A 22,273-nucleotide genomic window follows, 5' to 3' on the forward strand; every position below is an offset into this window, starting at 1 on the left:
TGACTGCTTAAGTGGTGGAGACATTCTAGAAGACGTGATCGGGCTACGGCGGCAAATACAAAATATACTCAAGAGTGGTGGAATGCATTTGAGGAAATGGAGGTCCAACAGCAAAGAGATCTTGCAGGATTTGGAGAGCAAAAGCGACGAAGGGACTTTACTGGTTTTAGACAAAGGTGAAGCTAGTAAGACTCTTGGACTCCTCTGGGACTCAGCACAAGATTGCCTTCAGTTTCGAGTTGAGCTGACAAAGCAGTCACCAAGATCCAAAAGAGAAGTCGCCTCCAAAATCGCACAGATTTTTGATCCACTAGGACTCGTGGGTCCAGTACTGATCAAAGGGAAGTTGTTGATGCAACACTTATGGGTAGATGGATTTGAATGGGATCAGCCATTGTCTCGAGAGCACCTTCAGATTTGGAACGAGTACTATACGTCATTAGAAAGACTGAACAACATCAGAATTATGAGAAACATAAATCCTGGGAATTGCTCTGGCTCTTTTGATTTGTTTGGATTTAGTGATGCTTCAGAGAAGGCTTTTGGAGCATGCATTTATGCAGTTTGTCAAACGCAAAGTGGTCTCTACATTTCCAATTTACTTTGTGCGAAGACGAAAGTAGCTCCTTTAAAAACCATTTCGTTGCCAAGACTCGAATTGGAGGCAGCCCTTCTTCTTGCACAACTTGTCAAAACAACAGTGAGTGCTTTGAAAGAAAAAATTGGTCAGATCAGATTATGGAGTGACAGTACAATTGTTTTGGGATGGATCAACACTGAGCCAAGGCTGCTGAAGACATTTGTGGCAAACAGGATTGCAAAGATTCAAGAAGCCACTGATGCAACCACCTGGAAGCATGTTCCTTCGACTGAAAATCCAGCTGATCTTCTCTCAAGAGGAATTACTTCAGCAGAACTCGAAGATAAAAAGCTGTGGTGGAGTGGACCTTCTTGGCTTCGCACACAACGTCAACAACCAGAGCATTCAGAAGAATTTGAAACAGAACTACCAGAGCTGAAGGTCACAGCAGTTACGTTGACAGCAACATCAACCAGCATTCTACTGAATAAATTCTCGTCATTTCCGAAATTATGTCGTATAGTAGCATATTGTCAAAGATTCATTTATAACTGCAAACTCAAACCATCGGAAAGGAAAAAAGGTTCACTAGAAATACAAGAAACTTGTAAAGCAGAGAAGCAGGTAGTCAAATGGACACAATTAGAAGCATTCCCTCAAGTACTACATTGCTTAATTAATAATCAAGACCTCCCAAAGAAGAGTTCTCTAAAGTCACTCAGTCCGTTTCTGGATAGTGACGGATTGATTAAGGTTGGAGGAAGGCTTCGTTTTTCTGAGCTAACATCAGAACAGAGACATCCTGTGCTGTTACCAGCAAATCATCACATCACCAGAATGATCATGGAAAATGAACATCGTCGTCTGAAGCATTGTCCCCCAGAGCAACTGCTACATGCAACTCGACAACGATATTGGCCTATCAGTGGCAGAAGAGAAGCGAAAAGGATTGTCAAGAGGTGTCTGAAGTGCTTTTGTTACCATCCTACAGTTCCAGAGATACGCATGGCAGATTTACCAAAAGAAAGGGTTACGTTAGTTGTTCGACCGTTTGTTACCACAGGAGTGGACTATGCAGGTCCAATATCTGTAAGAGAAAGCCACAGAAGGGGCCGCATTCATACTTACAAGAGTTACGTAGCTGTATTTACATGCTTCAGTACCAAGGCAGTGCATTTGGAGTTGGTGTCGGAGCTAACGACCGAAGCTTTCGTAGCTGCATTGCAACGCTTTATGGAGAGAAGAGGTTTGTGCAAGCAGCTTTTCTCTGATAATGGGAAGAATTTCATTGGAGCAGCGAACGCACTACAAGATATCCAATCCTTTTTGGAAAAGGGGTCAACGACCATTACCTCCTCACTCGCACAGCAGCAGATACAGTGGAGTTTCATTCCTCCCCGGTCACCCCACTTTGGGGGATTGTGGGAAGCAGCTGTAAAGATGATGAAAAGACATTTGCTGACTGAAACACAGGGACGTGTGCTAACTTTCGAAGAAACCTACACTATTCTTTGCGATATAGAGGCAGTATTAAATTCACGTCCCCTTACTCCCTTGCCAAATGATCCAAATGATTTAGAAGTCTTAACACCAGCACATTTTCTTCTAAGTGACTCGATCGTGCAACCCGTGCAAAGGGATTTGTTGAGAGAACCTGATAACTGCTTGTCACGTTGGCAGCACTTGCAGAAAATTCGGCAGCGGTTGTGGCAGAGATGGCAGCGAGAATACTTGCAGGAATTGCAAAAACGCGTCAAGTGGCATGATACTAATCGACGTATTGATGTTGATTCTTTGGTGCTATTAATTGAGGACAACATCCCTCCTCTAGAGTGGCCCAGAGGTGGGATAGTTCAAGTTCATCCTGGACAAGATGGTGAGGTGAGGGTTGTCACCGTTCGGACGGCTGGTGGAACTTTTAGCCGAAGCATCAAGAAAATATGCCCTCTTCCCATTGAAGGGGATGACAAGGAGAACTGAATTCAAGATTTCCTGTGATATCTTTAACTTTGTGTTATTTTTCATCAAAGATATAATTTCAATATTATTTTCTTTTAATGATAAAAATATGTATGTATAGAGTTTTGTATTAATGCATATGTTCAGAATAAGTGTTTTTACAATAGGTATAAGATTACAATGTTACAATAGTTTAGTTGAAAGAACTCCTTTCAAGGGGGGCAAGATGTTATGAAGAGACTTTTCATTTTTGTAAAATTATTTCATTAACTGAAGTTGGCACTTTCTAAGCCTATTTCCGATTGGTCAGATGATTTTGTATTGTTGAAAATGGTTACGCATGCAACAGTCATGTCCGTCATCAAGTTGTGATGTCGCATCATTAAGACATATCAAATGCAATAAAGTATAGAAGGCACCAAGTTCCTTTACTTCAAAATCAAAAACAAACAACATGCGATCCCTGGGCGCTGCCATCTTGCATGACTCTTTGAACTTCGTAAACATGTTGTCAGCAAATGCAAAGAAAATCTATGATATGAAGAATAATCGAAAAGAAATGCGACTATCGATTGTGTAGAGCCATACATAACAGAGTTCTATCACCCTTACCTCCAAATAGTTCCGTTATATCTCAAAAGATAGCATTAAACTTCAGTTTGCTGGGTCTGCTGCTAACACGAGATAACTCGGGACTAGTCCACAACGGTCAGCCAGGCAAACAAGAGTTTTCTCGGGACCGGTCCGCACTGTGTTAAATTACAACACTGAAAAATCACTGGTGATGATGTGTGCCCGCCTTGTCAGTATTAATAAAAAACTGTTTAATCCATATTAATCAATCTGTCGTACATATTTCGAGAACCACATTCGTTCTCTTCATCAACAACCATAAGTTCATAAAATAATCTGCGGACTTGATTCAATTATGTACTCAAAATATACTACCAAATAAGTTATAAATAAAAATACAAGAATATTCAATCTTAAATAAAATCTTTAAAATTATATAACAAATATTCTGAATACTCTGTATAATGTCTAAAAAACCATGTGTGCATTGAAAACAAAACTTAAAATTTATATAACAGTTCTTTCTGTACTCCTTGGGTGTTGAAAAACCTCCCAAAATGGATAACAACATTTGTGCCGGATTGTGATTAAGCCTTCAATTACACTATAAAAGTCGCAATTCGAACTGCGAGGTGAAGAGACGTGAAGTACTGAGTGTGTGCTGAGAGTACAACTATGAGTGCGTAAACATAACATGGGAGTTTCAATTGAACAATACCAATCCACTGTAGGGAGATGACAGTGCAGGATGAAAGTGAAATACATACAGTCAACAGTCCCAGTAATATTATGAAAATGGTGTTAACATAATTTGTTGTGATGGTGTTATTGTTGATCGGTGGTGTTAATTTGAACCCGGGCCTTGGACTATCTTGGGAGGATAGCGAGAAGCTGAAGGACGTTATGAAAGAGGCATGTCGAGAAGATAAGACTAGGGAACATCTGATGGACCAAACTAAGGATTTCCATGAGCTGAAGACTTATTTAAAAACAGAAATCTGTGAAAACAAGGAGAGCTTGGTTCAAAATAACCTCAAGTTGGATGAAGTTAAGAATCAAGTTTTGGATTGAGAAGAAAGGGTAATGAAGCTTTACCTGAAGGCTCAATCAATCAATCAATCAATCAATCAATCAATACTGATCTGCATTTAGGGCAGTCGCCCAGGTGGCAGATTCCCTATCTGTTGCTTTCCTAGCCCTTTCCGAAATGATTTCAAAGAAATTGGAAATTTATTGAACATCTGCCTTGGTAAGTTATTCCAATCCCTAACTCCCCTTCCTATAAATGAATATTTGCCCCAGTTTGTCCTCTTGAATTCCAACTTTATCTTCATATTGTGATCTTTCCTACTTTTATAAACGCCATTCAAACCTATTCGTCTACTAATGTCATTCCACGCCATCTCTCCGCTGACAGCTCGGAACATACCACTTAGTCGAGCAGCTCTTCTTCTTTCTCTCAATTCTTCCCAACCCAAACATTGCAACATTTTTTTAACGCTACTCTTTTGTCGGAAATCACCCAGAACAAATCGAGCTGCTTTTCTTTGGATTTTTTCCAGTTCTTGAATCAGGTAATCCTGGTGAGGGTCCCATACACTGGAACCATACTCTAGTTGGGGTCTTACCAGAGACTTATATGCACTCTCCTTTACATCCTTACTACAACCCCTGAACACCCTCATAACCATGTGCAGAGATCGGTACCCTTTATTTACAATCCCATTTATGTGATTACCCCAGTGAAGATCTTTCCTTATATTAACACCTAGATACTTACAATGATCCCCAAAAGGAACTTTCACCCCATCAATGCAGTAATTAAAACTGAGAGGACTTTTCCTATTTGTGAAACTCACAACCTGACTTTTAGCCCCGTTTATCAACATACCATTGTCTGCTGTCCATCTCACAACATTTTCGAGGTCACGTTGCAGTTGCTCACAATCTTGTAACTTATTTATCACTCTATAGAGAATAACATCATCCGCAAAAAGCCTTACCTCTGATTCCACTCCTTTACTCATATCATTTATATATATAAGAAAACATAAAGGTCCGATAACACTGCCCTGAGGAACTCCCCTCTCAACTATTACAGGGTCAGACAAAGCTTCACCTACTCTAACTCTCTGAGATCTATTTTCTAGAAATATAGCAACCCATTCAGTCACTCTTTTGTCTAGTCCAATTGCACTCATTTTTGCCAGTAGTCTCCCATGATCCACCCTATCAAATGCTTTAGACATGTCAATCGCGATACAGTCCATTTGACCTCCAGAATCCAAGATATCTGCTATATCTTGCTGGAATCCTACAAGTTGAGCTTCAGTGGAATAACCTTTCCTAAAACCGAATTGCCTTCTATCGAACCAGTTATTAATTTCACAAACATGTCTAATATAATCAGAAAGAATGCCTTCCCAAAGCTTACATACAATGCATGTCAAACTTACTGGCCTGTAATTTTCAGCTTTATGTCTATCACCCTTTCCTTTATACACAGGGGCTACTATAGCAACTCTCCAATCATCTGGTATAGCTCCTTCGACCAAACAATAATCAAATAAGTACTTCAGATATGGTACTATATTCCAACTCATTGTCTTTAGTATATCCCCAGAAATCTGATCAATTCCAGCCGCTTTTCTAGTTTTCAACTTTTGTATCTTATTGTAAATGTCATTGTTATCATATGTAAATTTTATTACTTCTGTGGCCTTAGTCTCTTCCTCTATCTCGACATTATCCTTGTAACCAACAATCTTTAGATACTGCTGACTGAATACTTCCGCCTTTTGAAGATCCTCACATACACACTCCCCTTGTTCATTAATTATTCCTGGAATGTCCTTCTTGGAACCTGTTTCTGCCTTAAAATACCTATATATACCCTTCCATTTTTCACTAAAATTTGTATGACTGCCAATTATGCTTGCCATCATGTTATCCTTAGCTGCCTTCTTTGCTAGATTCAATTTTCTAGTAAGTTCCTTCAATTTCTCCTTACTTCCACAGCCATTTCTAACTCTATTTCTTTCCAGTCTGCACCTCCTTCTTAGTCTCTTTATTTCTCTATTATAATAAGGTGGGTCTTTACCATTCCTTACCACCCTTAAAGGTACAAACCTGTTTTTGCATTCCTCAACAATTTCTTTAAACCCATCCCAGAGTCTGTTTACATTTTTATTTACCGTTTTCCACCGATCATAGTTACTTTTTAGAAACTGCCTCATACCTGCTTTATCAGCCATATGGTACTGCCTAACAGTCCTACTTTTAAGACCTTCCTTTCTATCGCATTTATTTTTAACTACCACAAAAACAGCTTCATGATCACTAATACCATCTATTACTTCAGTTTCCCTATAGAGCTCATCTGGTTTTATCAGCACCACATCCAGGATATTTTTCCCTCTGGTTGGTTCCATCACTTTCTGAATCAGCTGTCCTTCCCATATTAACTTATTTGCCATCTGTTGGTCATGCTTCCTGTCGTTCGCATTTCCTTCCCAATTTACATCTGGCAAATTCAGATCTCCCGCTACAATCACATTTCTTTCCATGTCGTTTCCCACATAGCTGACTATCCTATCAAATAATTCCGAATCCGCATCAGTGCTACCCTTTCCCGATCTGTACACTCCAAATATATCAAGTTGCCTATTATCTTTAGAAATCAGCCTTACACCTAGAATTTCATGTGTCTCATCTTTAACTTTTTCGTAGCTTACAAATTCTTCTTTCACCAGAATGAAAACTCCCCCTCCCACCTTTCCTATCCTATCTCTACGATACACACTCCAGTGCCGTGAGAAAATTTCTGCATCCATTATATCATTTCTCAGCCATGATTCAACTCCTATTACAATATCTGGTAAATATATATCTATTAAATTACTTAATTCTATTCCTTTCTTTACAATACTTCTACAGTTCAACACTAACAATTTTATGTCATCCCTACTTGATTTCCAGTTCCCTGTTCCCTTATCACCGCTCCCTAGGCCATCCCGTTTCCCTGAATGTACCTCCCTATTACCCTTCCAAACAAATTTCCTAACTTATACGTACCACTGCGGTTTAAATGAAGGCCATCCGAGTGCAGATCCCTATCTCCTACCCACCCATTAGGATCTAGAAATCTCACTCCCAGTTTCCCACATACCCACTCCATAGTCTCATTTAAATCCCCAATCACCCTCCAGTCAGTATCCCTCCTACACAGTATTCCACTAATAACAATCTCCGCTTTCTTAAACTTCACCCGTGCTGCATTTACCAGATCCCACACATCTCCAACTATGTTGGTACTTATATCAGCTTGCCTTACGTTGTTGGTACCAACATGAAACACTACCACCTTCTCCTTCCCCTCCTCCCTCTCTTCTACTTTCCTCAACATCTTCCTCAACCTAATTCCTGGATAACATTCTACCCTGGTTCCCTTTCCTCCACACACTTTCCCCGCGTGTCTAACGATGGAATCCCCCATGACCAGAGCCTCAACCCTACCCACCTCATTTGATCCCCTCCCCTCCTGGTCAGCCCTATCTTTCCTGATAGCTGCAGAAGCTACTTCCTCCTCCCTTTTCTCCTTCCCATGACCCTGTTCCACCTGTCTTTTCCTATCCTCTACTCTACATTTCCCTTTCCTACCTTTTCCCTTCCTCCTACTTCCATGCATCTCAGCAACAGTTCCCTGTCCCTCATCTTCCCTCTGTTGTTCTACCTGGAGTGACTCGTACCGATTTCGCACAGACACCTGTCCTGAATTCTGATCCTGAGTAGAGCACTTGGCCTGCAATCTCCTTCCCCTTAGAACATTAGACCACCTGTCTTCTACAACTCCTCCCTTTCCTTCCCCTCCCTCTTGTACACCTACTGTAACCTGTACATTGTTTGAGGGAGTCCTATCTTCCTTCCTGTCTTCTGTGAGAATCCTAATTATCTCCCTCAAACTTTCCAACTCCTCCCTCATACCCCTCAATCCCTCACCACACCCACAATAAGTACACTCGCGCTCCTTAGCCATTCTTTACGGGGGGAAAATTTTAAATTAAAAAATAAAGTAACTTATTTGCAAAAAAAATAAATGAACGGAGGGATATATTGTCTGGGATACTACACAACAATAAGGTAATTAATATACGACTACACTACAATACTACTTACTCGTGCTCTATTTTTTTTTTTAATCCTACAACCCCTAACAGGATAAAAACTGCTGTTAATTACTGAATATCGAAAGTAATACACAAGAACTACACAATTCCAAACTGCAATTAAGCCTATCCTAATTTCAACAATATTTTAGTAAGAGTTTCTATGGATACCTCTACTACACCAGTACTACACAAATATTTTACAATAACAAAATAAGCACACTAATTTCTAATAGGATATTACTCGTATACTACTGTACAGTACACTACAGTAATTTTTAAACTACTTTCAGACGTATCCTAATTACGATACCGGTACCGTACCGTATGTCACTACTAAGCACAACAGAAATGAAATTTGCAAGAACTACTGTACTCAAAGATTACCAACGAAGCTAAATGCTTAGACAAATTACTATTAGTATTAGGGTCTAATAGATACACACGAAAGATAATACACGAATATAGCAGGCAAGATACGGCACTATCTAAATGTACTGTATCTACACTACAATGTATCTACACTACACTACACTGCGTTTGGTTAAATGCTTAAGTATCGAAAGGATTGCCGTACACGAAGAAAAACACGAATATAACTGGCAAGATACTATCTAATATATTATACCTTATCTTCACTACAATTCTACTGAAATGTGGTTATGTGATTATTACAGCTGGTGGATTACTATTATTTTCCCTACTCCACGGGATGGAGAATAAAAGTGTCCTGAATTAGGCCTACTGAAAAATACGAGGTTGTCTACAATAATTTCTCAAATATTTCTATCAAAACTACTACTACTACTCCAGGGACTTGAACTGCAATTACTGCAATTACAGGAACTGGCATGAGAGAGGAGAGAGAAGAGGAGAAATATAATTACAAATGGACTGGCTGAAGGAGAATTTTAATGATATGTTCCTCAATAAGGAAGAAAGTGAAAGTTAAGTGTAGTGGGAGTGACACTGACAGTGCTTTCAAAATAGGGAAAAATACGGGAAGAAGACTAGTTGAAGTGTCTGGTGTCAAGTCTAAAGATTCAGAAAATTTTGGATAATGCAAAATACTTGAAAGGAACCAAAATTTGGATTAGGAACGAACTTGAAGAAATGAAAAATATGAAAATATTACGTTTCCATTTAGGCAAAGCAAAGAAAGCTGGACTAAAAGCACGTATCAGTGGAAACAGGCTTGTGCTGCTAGGTGATTCTTAGTCAAGAAATTGGTCTGCTAGTCAACTGTGGGAGATGGAGCAATGGCCAGATGAGTCAGTAGTGTGAAAGGTCAATGTCACAATGGGCAACCACAGTAGTGCTGAATCAATAGCAACAGCAGGAGCGGTTGATGAGCAAGGCGAAATTAGAGGCAATGAAGAGCTCCAGACATCTTCATCCCAGGCAGCTGCACAGGAAGAGGAGGCAGTTTCCAGGAGGGAGGACATCTCGGGAAGAAAAGAAGAAAAAAACATAAGGTAGCATTAAATTTAAAGGGCATGTGGGCTAAAACGGGATGAAGAGTGCAGAGGATGAGAGGTATTTGGAAGAGGAAATAATTAGTTCACCAAGTGGATCCATCATACAATTAGAGAAATCATGGATTAAACATAGCATATCAGCCAGTTTAGTAGATGTGCCCACAAGTAAATAACTAGGATGAAACATAGGATTAATAAATATCGAAGGAATACAGAGTTAAACTGGGAAATGTTGGGGTCAGGAAATTAATGTGGGGAATGATCAATATATGGATACCTGTAGGTTGTGAATTACAAATGCCAGGTTATAAAATTTGAAATAAATCAAAACATACAGTAGGAGAATAAGAAAAGGGCACCATCTGGGAGGTATATCAGTCTTGATAAAGGATGAAATATGTAACCAAGTAGAGCATGTGGAGTCAGGTCTGGATTATCTGATTTGAAGATACGGAAAAGAAGAGTGGGGGAGAGAGAATTTTTCATGGGTTTTGGCTGCAACCATCCATAGGATCTCCTTTTCGGAAGAAGAAAAAACCATTGTTCTCTGGAGTAGTAAACCAGATTAAATTAAAGAATGAAGAAATAAGAATAATGATAATGGGAGATGTTAAAGCAAGGGTGGATGAAAAAAAAAATCCAGTATACAACAGAAAATCAGAAAGAAAAAAAATACTAATAGAAAGAAGAAGTAAAGATACAGAATGTAGACAAGAGTGGTGGTGGTGGTGGTGGTGGTGGTAATAGGGAATTTAACATTTATAGTCGATACAAGAGGGAACACCATAGATTTAGTTACGGCATCTAAAGGAACATAGAGATGAATATATAGGGAATATTATAGAGGGGGAAAACTCACAATTCCGAAGATAGGTATTGAAAATATGATGAGAGAATAATAACACAGAAGAAGCAATAAGAATGATTGAAAGATCGATAGTAATATCTGGTAGAAGAATGGCTGTAAGAAAGAGAAGGGAAAACACACAAAACTTGTGGAATGATGATGTAAGAAAAAGAAAACTGAAGTGATAAGGGAACTGAAAGTGTACAGAAATGTGAAATTTCACGAGCTACAGTTAGATTTCTGTAGATTAAGGAAGGAATACAAAGATTAATTGAAAATAGAATAAAGAGTATTTTCAGAAGCTGCTGAACATAAGAACGGATGACAGTCATTCAATGGACGACCAGGAAAGGCAATTAGTTGACGAAGAAATGGATAAAGAAATTACAATGAATGAAATTGAAATGGCAGTAAGAAAGATGAAAAATGGAAAAACTGCTGGAATAGATGAAATTTCAGTGGAGATGATAAAGGCAGCTGGAGCTGTAGGCCTGCAGTGGACATATCGGATTCTCAGGAATGTCTGGGAGAATAAGGAGGTCCCTGAGGATTGGCAAAAAGGAATAATCATCCCAATTTTCAAGAAAGGTGATAAGAAAGTTTTGAAGAACTACAGGGGAATTATTCTAATATCCCATGTTGCTAAGATAATGGAAAGGATACTGGAAAGTAGAATAAGGTTGAGGGTTGAGAAGCAGATACAGGAAAATCAGTTTGGTTTCAGAAGTGGAAGGTCAACAATAGAGCCCATTTTCATTATGAGACAACTAATGGAAAAGCATTGGGAGTACGGGAATGATATGGTGATGACATTCATTGATATTGAAAAGGCATATGACAGTGTCCCTAGGACGAAAGTTTGGGACAGTCTGGTGCAAAAAGGAATTGGACAGGGATTAATAAAAATGATCATGGCATTGTATAAGGAATGTTGTAGTTGCGTGCAAACACAAGTTGGCAGGACAAGTTGGTTCAAAATAACTAGTGGGCTGAGACAGGGAAGTGTTCTATCACCAATCCTGTTTACAATAGTAATGGATGACATCATGAGAATGGCAAAAGCAGCATATGGAAGAAGAGAAATGAACATGATGTTATTTGCAGATGATATTGTGATTTGGGGAGAAGACGACAGGAAGGTTCAAGAACAGTTGAATGTGGTGAATGGGAAGATTGAAGAATGTGGATTGAAAATAAGTGTAGAAAAGAGTAAAACTCTTGTTATGACTAGAGGGGAGAAAGAAGGGAAAGGTCAGATTAGACTTGCAGACAAGTCCCTGGAAGTAGTGGAAACGTTTAAATACCTGGGGAGTGAATTAATGGAGAATGCTCGACTGGATGCTGAGATTAGTAAAAGGATTCAAGCTGGAAGTTGTTTCTATCATAGTGTAAGAAATATGTTATGGGACAAAGATGTGCCAATGGAAGCAAAGGATACTATGTACAAGATGTATTACGTACCCATAACAACTTACGGAGCAAAAACTTGGACAATGACAAAGAAGGATGAGAGTCGAATACAGGCAGCCGAAATGAAATTCTTGAGGAGTATGATACAGAAGAGTAGAAGAGACTAAATAAGGAATGAGAAAATCCGGGAAGAAATTGGAGTGGAAAAAATGAATGATAGAATAGAGAAGAGCCGACTAAGATGATTTGGGCACATAAAGCGAATGAGCGATGAAAGAATGCCAAAAAAAAAGGTGATGGAAATGCAAATTCAAGGAAGGAGAGGCCGTGGGCGACCACGATTGAGATGGAAGGATACCATCCAACGCAGCATTATAGAAAGAAACCTGGACTGGGACACAGTGTTGGAGGAGGAGTGGTGGAAAGACTGAAGAAAGTGGAGAGGAACTATATTTGCCCCTACCCGGCTACAGCTGGATAAAGGGAAATGATGATGATGATGATGATGATGAGAATAAAGGTACAATTACTAAATAGGTATTGTAAAGAAAACGAAACTAAGAAAGTATGGAAGAGAATAAAATAATATAATTTGTAAAGAAAACAAAAGTAGCAATCAAGTAAATATAAGCGAGGAGAAGTGGATAATGTATTTTAAGGGTCTGCTAGTGGGAAAGCGTGAATAGAAAATGAATAAAACTCAGACAGGTCTTATGTCGCTGTAAGACCTATCTGTGTCTGTGCGGCGTAAAGCAAATTGCAAAACAAAAACGTATTTATGGAGAACATGATGCTTATACTAGAAGATTCAAATCTACGCGATGAAGTATTAGAGATAACGAAAAAAGGAAAGGGGAATAAATCAGGTGCTATTAGTGAAATTACTTATGAATTCTGGAAAGAGCTAGGCAATAACAAACAGATGCTGGAAGTAACTAAAAAATTTTGGCAAGAAGGAATATTACGCCCTATATTTATTTATTTACATAGTTTACGCCCACATTGGAGCACTTAAATCAAATCCAAATACATTTACGTTAACAAAGAATTAACTGAAGATTTAGCTTGCATCATCTTCTTCCTTCCCAAAACTTCTTCATTCTGGCTGACCTTTCTTCATCAGATATGACATTGTTTGTGTTGTACAGTTTTTAATGACAATCTTATTTGTTTGTTCTTGAGAATCCTTTTTTCTTCTCTATTTTTAATTTGGTTCATTGTAATATTCAGCTCTACTAAATCATTCTGAACTTCTTTAAACCAATTATTTTTTGTTTTACTTTTCCAAAAGTAATTAAACAGTTGTTTTATTATCCTATTATCATTTAATCTAGAAAGATGGCAGAAAAAGGCAATCCTTCTTTTTCTCATCGTATCTATTATAGATTCACTTTCCCTATAAACCACTGCATAAACCGTATATATAAAAGGAAGGGAGATAGATCGAATACATATAGTTACAGCGGTATTACTTTGTTGGATACACTTAGATATATACCGGGATTGTAGCAAAAAGAATTATAAAATGGGCAGAGGATCACTCTAGACTCTCTATATAACAGTTGGGATTCAGAAAAGGAATAACAAATACAGAAAATATATTTATAATTATAACAATAATTGATAAATACATAAAAATAATGGTAGATTGTATATTACAGCTATACAGCTTTTGATTTGGTCAGTAGACAGGCTGCAAGCTCGCTAGAATAGACCTGTCAAAATTATTAAAGCTATTTTTGATCTGTACACGGAAGTGATATGCTTGATCTGTATGTGGAAGTGATATGCACAATTAAAGTTAAGGAAGACTTAACGGCGAGAGAAATACATTCAAACACTGGACTTAAGCAGGGATGTGAATTATCATCATTTTTTTTTTTTTAATACATCAAGTTAAGCCTCTATGGACTGCGGGGTAACATCCAACTTCATTTTAGTGTCTAGGTCTTGTTCTTGTTCCGGCTTTGACTTCCTGCCAGTATCCTCTGAGCCCAGCGACGAGTGCCTGTTTATGCTCTTCAGACAAAGGTCCTTTCCGTCTTCTGGAAGTTGATGCCATTTTGAAACCTTGATAGCTGTTCACCAATCTTCTGAATGCGTTCCTGTCATGAATTTCTTGGTCTGAAATACCAATCTACCTCAGGTCTTTTTCACACTCCTGGAACCATCTCGGCCTTGTTGCCTTAGATTGAATAAAATTCCATATTCTTTTTGTTAGTCGATCATCAGTCATCCTCAAGAGATGACCGTAAAATAATAGCCGTCTCTTCTTACTTGACGCTGTGAGAGGTTCTGTCTTGCTGTACAAAATTTCATTTGGTCTCATTCGCCACTGTCCATCAACCCACCTATTACATAGGATTTTTCTTATTATCCTGCGCTCTCTTTTTTTCCAGCCAGTCAGCTTGACCTTTAGCACTTAAGGTCAAAGTTTCAGATGCATATAATCCCTCAGGTTTTACAACTGTGTTATAGTGTCGGAACTTGGCCCCTATACTCATAGACTTTTTATTGTAGATATTCTTTGTCATTTGGTATGCCTGGTCTAACTTCCTCATCCTGACATTGATTGCTTCCTTTTCTAATCCATTCTGCTGGTATCATCAATATTATTCATACCCTTTATTAACAATATTTTGGAAATGAAGGGAGGGAGGATAGGACAAGCCCATGTCTGAATAAAAGAGAAACTTCTAGTCTGCTTTTCCCAAACAACATCCTTCTGCTGTATCTGACACCAGTTGGTGTGCAAAACAGTATCAAGAAAGCTGCTGAATATTGCAGGAAATGGAATTTGAAAATTAACAATTAAAAAAACAAAAGTAATGGCTTGTAAAAAAAAAAGAAATAAATTAAAGAAAAATTAAATATGAAGGTCAGAAGGAATAAAACTTGAAGTGGTCAATAAAACAGAATACTTAGGAATTACCGTATAAGAACAAGAAATGGAATGTGGAACCAACAAATAAGACAAGCTAAAATGAAAGTGTTGTCTACTCTATCTAGCATGGTTTTTCTTGAAAGGAAGATGCCAAATACTGATTATAACCTAGAATTGAATAACTTGGCCTAGAGGGTAAATATCAGTGATGGTGCAAAATTTATTAAAAACAAACCATCCTAATAAGTAAATGCCACCAAAATTAAAATTTGTGTTTATTTTTTACCTGTAAATTTGTTAAAAATGTTCAGAGAACAGAGAAGTTTAGAAGGGGTGTGTGGGGGAAACCTCCATGATCCCCTTCTGGGTACCACCTTGCATCATTTTCACTAAGGGAAGATTAAAAGAAAAGGGAAAGTAACAACAACAACAAAATTATTACCTTCAGCTCCAAATTCTGGCTTGAAAGACTTCTTCTCCTTGAAATTTTTGAAGACTTTAACTGTAGAGCTGCCCTCTCGTGTGGCATATTCTGATGAATCTTGGGCCCATACAAATTCCTGAGCTGAGCCATAAGCCTTATTGCGCAGGGCCATGGCTGTGTAAATGATATATTCTCCATCACCACATACTACTACAAACCTGCAAAAATATTTTATATCAATACAAAATTGAATTCAGAGATTCAATATAAGTAAACAATGAATCCAAGAATACCAAATAGATTCTTACTAAATCCATACCAAATTATATTATTGCATGTCCTCGGACACTCCTGGCACTAAAAGCCATACGCCATTTCACTTCATTAAGTGCATACTTTGGCCCTATGCGCTGTGAAATTATGACACATTCTGAACTCATTCCCAGACAAAGCCAGGACTATGATTCTTGCTAATTTATCTGCTTCCCTTGAAACCAGTAATACTTACGAACAAAAACATTGGTTTCCTGTTACTATAGGCGAGCTAAAAGCTCACTTTGCTCTGTGTATTCTTATGTAGCCTATGTGATTAATCAAATGTATGTTAAAAAGTGACAAAAAAATAAATGGTATGTAAGGGAATATTTCCTTTCACAAGTAATGGTAGGCCAAAGGGTTAAATCATTCAATGTGTGGAATTTCTTTCACTGGCTAAAGAGCACTGCAAGGAACAATCAATCAAACAGCAAATATACTTTCAAGCACCACGTTCATTCTCTGTGTGTGTTGATCCTTGATCATAATCGGTTATTCTTAACATTGGTGTTGAGTAGTAGTTCCATTTAAAAGTACGGTAGCGATTTAGTTTATTGTCTGGTAGCCGATCAAACAGCATGCCGAAAGTCACAAATCGGGACATTTTTATGTAAGCGATACAGATAGCCTATATTGATGTGCCGACTCTGCAATCAAAGACTTGAAGAAAAAAAATGTTTTGCAGTCCTTCCTTTGCCTTGGCAACACTTCTGTCCATTTGGGCCTCTATAAAAGTGTTGCTGTAGAGTTGTTTTTTAGCAACTACAACATAATTGTAACTGATAAGCAGTCTCAAATTAAGGAGGACACCTCTTAAGCAATTGGCATGTTGTACTTTAATCATCATTGGAATTCCTCTTCCTTGTAGGTGTGTTGTACTGTGATAAATAAATACGTTCAGAATAGTATTTTTCACTTTGAAATTGTGTTTGTAAATTTGAAAATAAGCATATTCCTGTGTGCGCGTTAATACTTCTTGCAGTTTTATGTTGATGTTTGTCTTATTTTCCACAGTGAATTCGAAACTGCATGACGAGCAATGTGTGATTACACAGTATGATTTTACTCCCAACTGTTGTGTGTGCAGTTTAGCAAATTATGCCTATTTTTAACCAATTTGCTACAAAACGCTAAATCTCTGACTTTTAAATGCTATAAAACACGAACTCTACCTATACAGTATCATGTCTATAAGTACGGGCCATGAAAGCATCAATGGCAACTGTAAATTAATTTTGTTTTCATGTTATCTACCAAGGGTTATTCCTTTAACTTATTTTCCCAAGTCCTAATCAATTTTTCCAAAACAAGATTAAACAATAATGCGGACAACCCATCACCATGTTTGTCAAGCATTTTTCTTCTTCACAACTGGTAATGCTCTATTCCAGGGCCTCTCAGAGTGCATGCGCCTGGTGCATGCACTGTGCACGGTGCAAAAGAGGACTTTGCTTGGTTGACCAGAGTGCAGACCCGCCACTCCTCGATTTGGAGCAATAGCGCTTACTCTCTCTTTCCTCATGCCTATCTCGCTCGCTCCCCCTGTCTCCCTCTTCCACACTTGCTACGTAGCGCTCCAAATCCAAGCTGAGTTGCGCCGAGTAGAGCTGAGCTTAGGCGAGCTTAGCCGAGTAGCCCAGAGACGATGCGTTGGTCCGAGTCGAGCCGAGCGGGAACGATGCACAGTGCACGGAGCTCTTGCACCTCGATTTGCACACATGAGATTTTGGGCGTTTGAGAGGCCCTGCTCTATTCAATTGAACACAGTTGTGGAACATGATACAAGTTGTACGAGAATTCATTTTCAAATGCCTATTACTAATGTGATGAATTCACAAACCCAAGTACAACCTGTAATTATGAATATTATATTTAACTGTAGTCAGCAACGAATTCTTGAATCAGCTTGGTGAATTGTAGTTGGTGGTTAGTATCACAGATTTCAATTCTCTGAGGCTGAATTAAAATCGTGCTAAAAAACAAGTCCCTTCTGCCACATAATAAATCAAAGAAAGAGAAAAACAAGGAAACTGGATAACAATTCATGAACTTGCTTAAAAACAACTTAAAACAATGGAACCTAGATTCTAATAATAATAATAATAAAAGAATTCACCAACGCTGTTATTATTCTTGACAGAAACACCATTGATGCCAGCAAACATACGAAAGGGATTTAGATCCAGAAATCATACGTAGAATCAGCACTGGAAGAAGTATGCAGAACAACTTGTGTAAACGTTGACCTTCGAATCAAAACTCGATGGCATGATGTGAAGCGTTGAAAGTTATCAGTGTTCCTTTACGCTAACGAAGGATGGACATTAAAGGCTTCATCAATGAAGTGACTACATGCCTTTGAAATGCAAATGCATTCCAGAAAGTTCAAGATCCTATCTGTAGGCTGTTACCAAAAAGCAGATAGTCCATTATGCCAGGAAATCATATGAAGTCTCAACCCTCACAAAACGAAGGAAAGCAACCTATTTTGGGCACATCTTCTGAAATGAAAAATCATCATAGAAAGTAAGATATAAGGGAATAGTGGATGTGGGTGGAAAAGATTATCCTGGGTGCAGAACCTCTGACAGTGATTTGACATCCACGATACGGCAACTCTAGTGCGGTAAACACAAAACAGGAAAAATTACTCCATGACGGTTGCCGAACTTCTATGACAAGAAGGCACCAGAAGGTTTAGTGTGTGAATTATGGGAGTAAATACGGTACCCATCAAATCATAAAACCTATTTTCTGCATGCTTACAGAGAAAACATAACGCTGAAGGGAGTGAACAGAATGAAAATAAACCATAATCTCCATAAATCAGGATTCTAGAAATTGAGAATAAGAAGCTTAATTTTATCCTAGAATTAGGTTGGCTAGATTATACATAATGGCAGCAAAGAATAACTTTCTTTTTTTGCTACTTGCTTTACGTCGCACCGATACAGATAGGTCTTATGGCGACGATGGGACAGGAAAGGTCTAGGAGTGGGAAGGAAGCGGCCGTGGCCTTAATTAAGGTACAGGTTTGGCAGCTAAGCTCCTCTACCCCTAACTTCACCTTGGAAAGCCACGAGAAAGGAGTGAACTGTGTGGATTATTACCATGGAGGAGACAAGACATTTGCCTGGTGTGAAAATGGGAAACCACGGAAAACCATCTTCAGGGCTGCCGACAGTGGGGTTCGAACCTACTATCTCCCGAATACTGGATACTGGCCACACTTAAGCGACTGCAGCTATTGAGCTCGGTAAGAATAATTAAAGCAGGAAAAAAGTAACAAACAAAAGTTACAAACCTTCCATTTGGGTTGTGAGCAATAGTCTGAGGATAGATATCACAACTGCCCATATCCTTGACAGCCAAGGGTAACCTCTCACCATCCTTGATTTCACTCCCTTCCCCCATTGCTTTAAGGTTAGCTTGCTGAATCTCTGAATGCCTAGCCCAAATGATCTTCCCGCCATTAACATCCATGGAAACAGCAGGCTCTTCACGACCAACCTTCACCATAATACTACCTTCATCGTACCTGCAACGATCCACAAAAGTAATTAAAATAAAGCATTACCTTGCTTGTATTTTATTAAGAAAAATAGAATTCAGACGTGAGGAAAAGGAAAATGTACACAAGTCAATACCAAGACAGAAAAATTCTCACGCGTAACATTATAAGCTAAACTTACCCTAGAGCAACATTGTTGGAGCCTCTCATGCAAGCAATAGTCCATACACGCTCTAGACCATAATTCAGAGAAGACTCTAGCCTGTAGGTACCTGCATGCCAGATGCGAACTGTGCCATCTTCTGAGCCTGTCAGAACTATAGGTAGCTCTGGGTGGAAACATACTGCAGCCAAAAATTAAAATGATTAGTTCAAGCTACACACATGAAAAAAACATCCTTTATTGAAAAGGAAGCAAGCAAGCTTGTAGTTTTACATAACTGCTGATCTTGTTATAATACCAATGGAGCCTCTAGCTTTTTTCCATGGATTATAAACAGAACAGAGGTTAGGAATCATCATATAAATTAAAATTACTATACATAACAGATTCAACAAAAATACTGACATCCAGCTCTAGAGCACGGAAGACTGACCTGCTGAAATGTTCTGTGCATGCCCTTCCAATGTCTGAACACATGTCTTGTTCTGATAATCCCAAATCTTCACTAAACGATCATCAGCACCAGAGATAAGGTAAGGCTTGTCTCCTCCATGGTAATAATCCACACAGTTCACTCCCTTCTCATGGCCTTCCAAGGTGAAGTTAGGGGTAGAGGAGCCTAGCTGCCATACCTGAAATCAATACCTTCCAAATGAAATTAACCAAAAAAATTTAAAATCATAACCGGTATGTAATATGCAAAATAAGCATCACATAACTATCTTAAGAAGATACTCTTTCAAAATTCTGAAAATACACCAATAATTGCATGATTAACTATAATAATAGCTGGGGCAGTACTGCACTTCAGATTCAATAGGTGGAGAAAAGGATGAGTGATTCGATAATCAGAGAACAGGAAATACAGAAAAGACTCTCTACTATGGTGGATCAGAAGATGAGAGATGACAATATTGTGGTATGGGATATTGACACTAAGGAAATACAAAAACTGGATATATTGAATGAGAAAGTTGTAAAGTACAGTATGAAATTCAGTGTGGAGAAGAGTAAAATGATGGCAATAGCAAGAGGTAACAAGAGTATGGAAAGGAATCATAAATATTAGAGGTCAGAACCTTGAAATTGTGGACAGCTTCAAATACCTAGAAAGCGAACTAATGCAAAATGCAAGGCTGTATATAGAGATTAGCGAAAGGGTACAACAAGCAAATGCATACTACCAGAAAGTACAAAGTCTAGTTTGGAAGGAGGAGTTACCAAAGAAGTGTAAGGAAATGACATACAAGATGTACTGACATACACAGCAGAGACCAGGGCAGTAAGAAGAAGAGAGGTGAGTAAAATTCAAACCAGTGAAATGAAATTCCTAACAAGTATGATAGGAAAGACAAGAGAAGACACAATGAGAAATGAAGATGTCAGGAAGGAAACTGGAGTAGAAAAGCTGAATTACAGCCATGACACGAATAGACTTAGCAGGTTTGGAACTGTAAAGAGAATGGAGAAAGGAAGGATTGCAAGTGACTATTCTCATAAATTTATTGTCTTTACTTTCCTTTGAAAGGAAGGATACTGGAACAGATGATTTGAGGGAAAGAGAGCAAGAAACAGACCTAGAACACGACGAACAGACTTGATCACGACCAGTTTAAGAAGAATGAACATGGAATGGAACAGAATTGCAGAAGAAGAATGGTGCAAGGAGACAGGAATGTGGTGAAGTACAATAAATGCCCCAACCTAGCTGGAACTAGAAAAGTGGAAATGAACGATGATGACAGAAGCACCTTTGCTGTTGTATTTGAATTTAGTTCAACCTGTTCCTATGTGTGATGCAGTTGCAGCACTCATTCAAGATAGCTGTTGCACCTGATATCCATAAAAGCAATGTGTTGTTATAGGGTTCCTGAGTTGTGAGGATGAACTACGGCAATTATTTACATGAAATTGAAACAAGAACATGGAGATGACTGTCAATCACAGTACAGTATGTCACTGGGCACAGAGATTATTGGAAATAATAGGCATGTTAAGATTCAAGATTGTCCTCACAGTGGAATATTTCACAAATATCTGACAAAGTGCAGCATGTTAAACACATGGTTATGGACAACAAATGTGTATCCGCGAGTCTCAACCGCAAAAGTCACTGTGAATGATTAATACATTTTGTACATTACCTCTTTACACTTCCTTGGCAATTCCTTATTCCAGATACGGTTTCTCACACTCTAGTAGAATGCATTGCCCTGTTGCATCCTCTTGCTAAACTCCATGCCTAGCTTTGTATTGTGACCGTTCACAACGTCACCTATAGTATGTCATGATACCTAGGAAATGAAATTATGGCATTTTCCGCGTCATTCTGTGGTAAAAACTGTCCAAGTTAGGACTTATTCACCCGCTCCGGGATGCGATTTGCAGTGTGCCGGCTTGCGCGACCCAACTCTAGTTTTCCACCAATCAATACTTATTTATTGTATATATTAAATTACAGGACCGGTTTCGACCTCATATTCAAGGTCATCTTCAGCTGAACCATACATACATATTTATATAATGAAGCTTTGATTAAGATTGTGGTGTTGAAGGAATGCCATATGATGATGATGTACATTTAGTTACATACAAATGGGGCACGTCTTAGCGTGAACTGGCGTATATGTCATTCTGTACAATATTGCAACTGTATGTCTAAAATGTTGAAGGTCTTAAAACTAGTGTATAAAACACGTCTTTTCCTAAACTAACTTATATATATGTACAAGATAAAAACAATATATAAAAACACTTCATGCATATGAACATTCGTTCTTGCTTGGTGGTCAATACATCGACTAACTTCCGTATTTAAGTCTTATTCACAGTTGTGCACTTCAGCTGCTATTCTTAGAGTTTGTAAAATTGCATGGATAAAAGTTTTGTCTTCCTGTGCGTATGTGAGGTAAAACACTTTCAATTTAAAATAGGTGCCAAATGTATGGATGAAATTCAAGTAAA

At 38.4% G+C, this 22,273-nt stretch overlaps 1 protein-coding gene across 1 annotated transcript in view; it reads right to left on the bottom strand.

Moving 5' to 3' along the window:
- Positions 1-22,273, bottom strand: part of beta'COP (coatomer subunit beta') — a 161,641-nt gene that overhangs the window by 98,016 nt on the left and 41,352 nt on the right. Inside the window, exons 5-8 of the mRNA XM_067150540.2 lie at positions 19,743-19,941; positions 19,328-19,490; positions 18,940-19,173; positions 15,339-15,538 (exon numbers count right to left, since the gene is read on the bottom strand). Coding sequence (XP_067006641.2) covers positions 15,339-15,538; positions 18,940-19,173; positions 19,328-19,490; positions 19,743-19,941 — 796 coding nt within the window. The remainder of the gene's footprint in view (positions 1-15,338; positions 15,539-18,939; positions 19,174-19,327; positions 19,491-19,742; positions 19,942-22,273) is intronic.

This window comes from Anabrus simplex, chromosome 6, assembly GCF_040414725.1.
Source record: "Anabrus simplex isolate iqAnaSimp1 chromosome 6, ASM4041472v1, whole genome shotgun sequence".
Classification (NCBI taxonomy): Eukaryota; Metazoa; Arthropoda; class Insecta; order Orthoptera; family Tettigoniidae; genus Anabrus; species Anabrus simplex.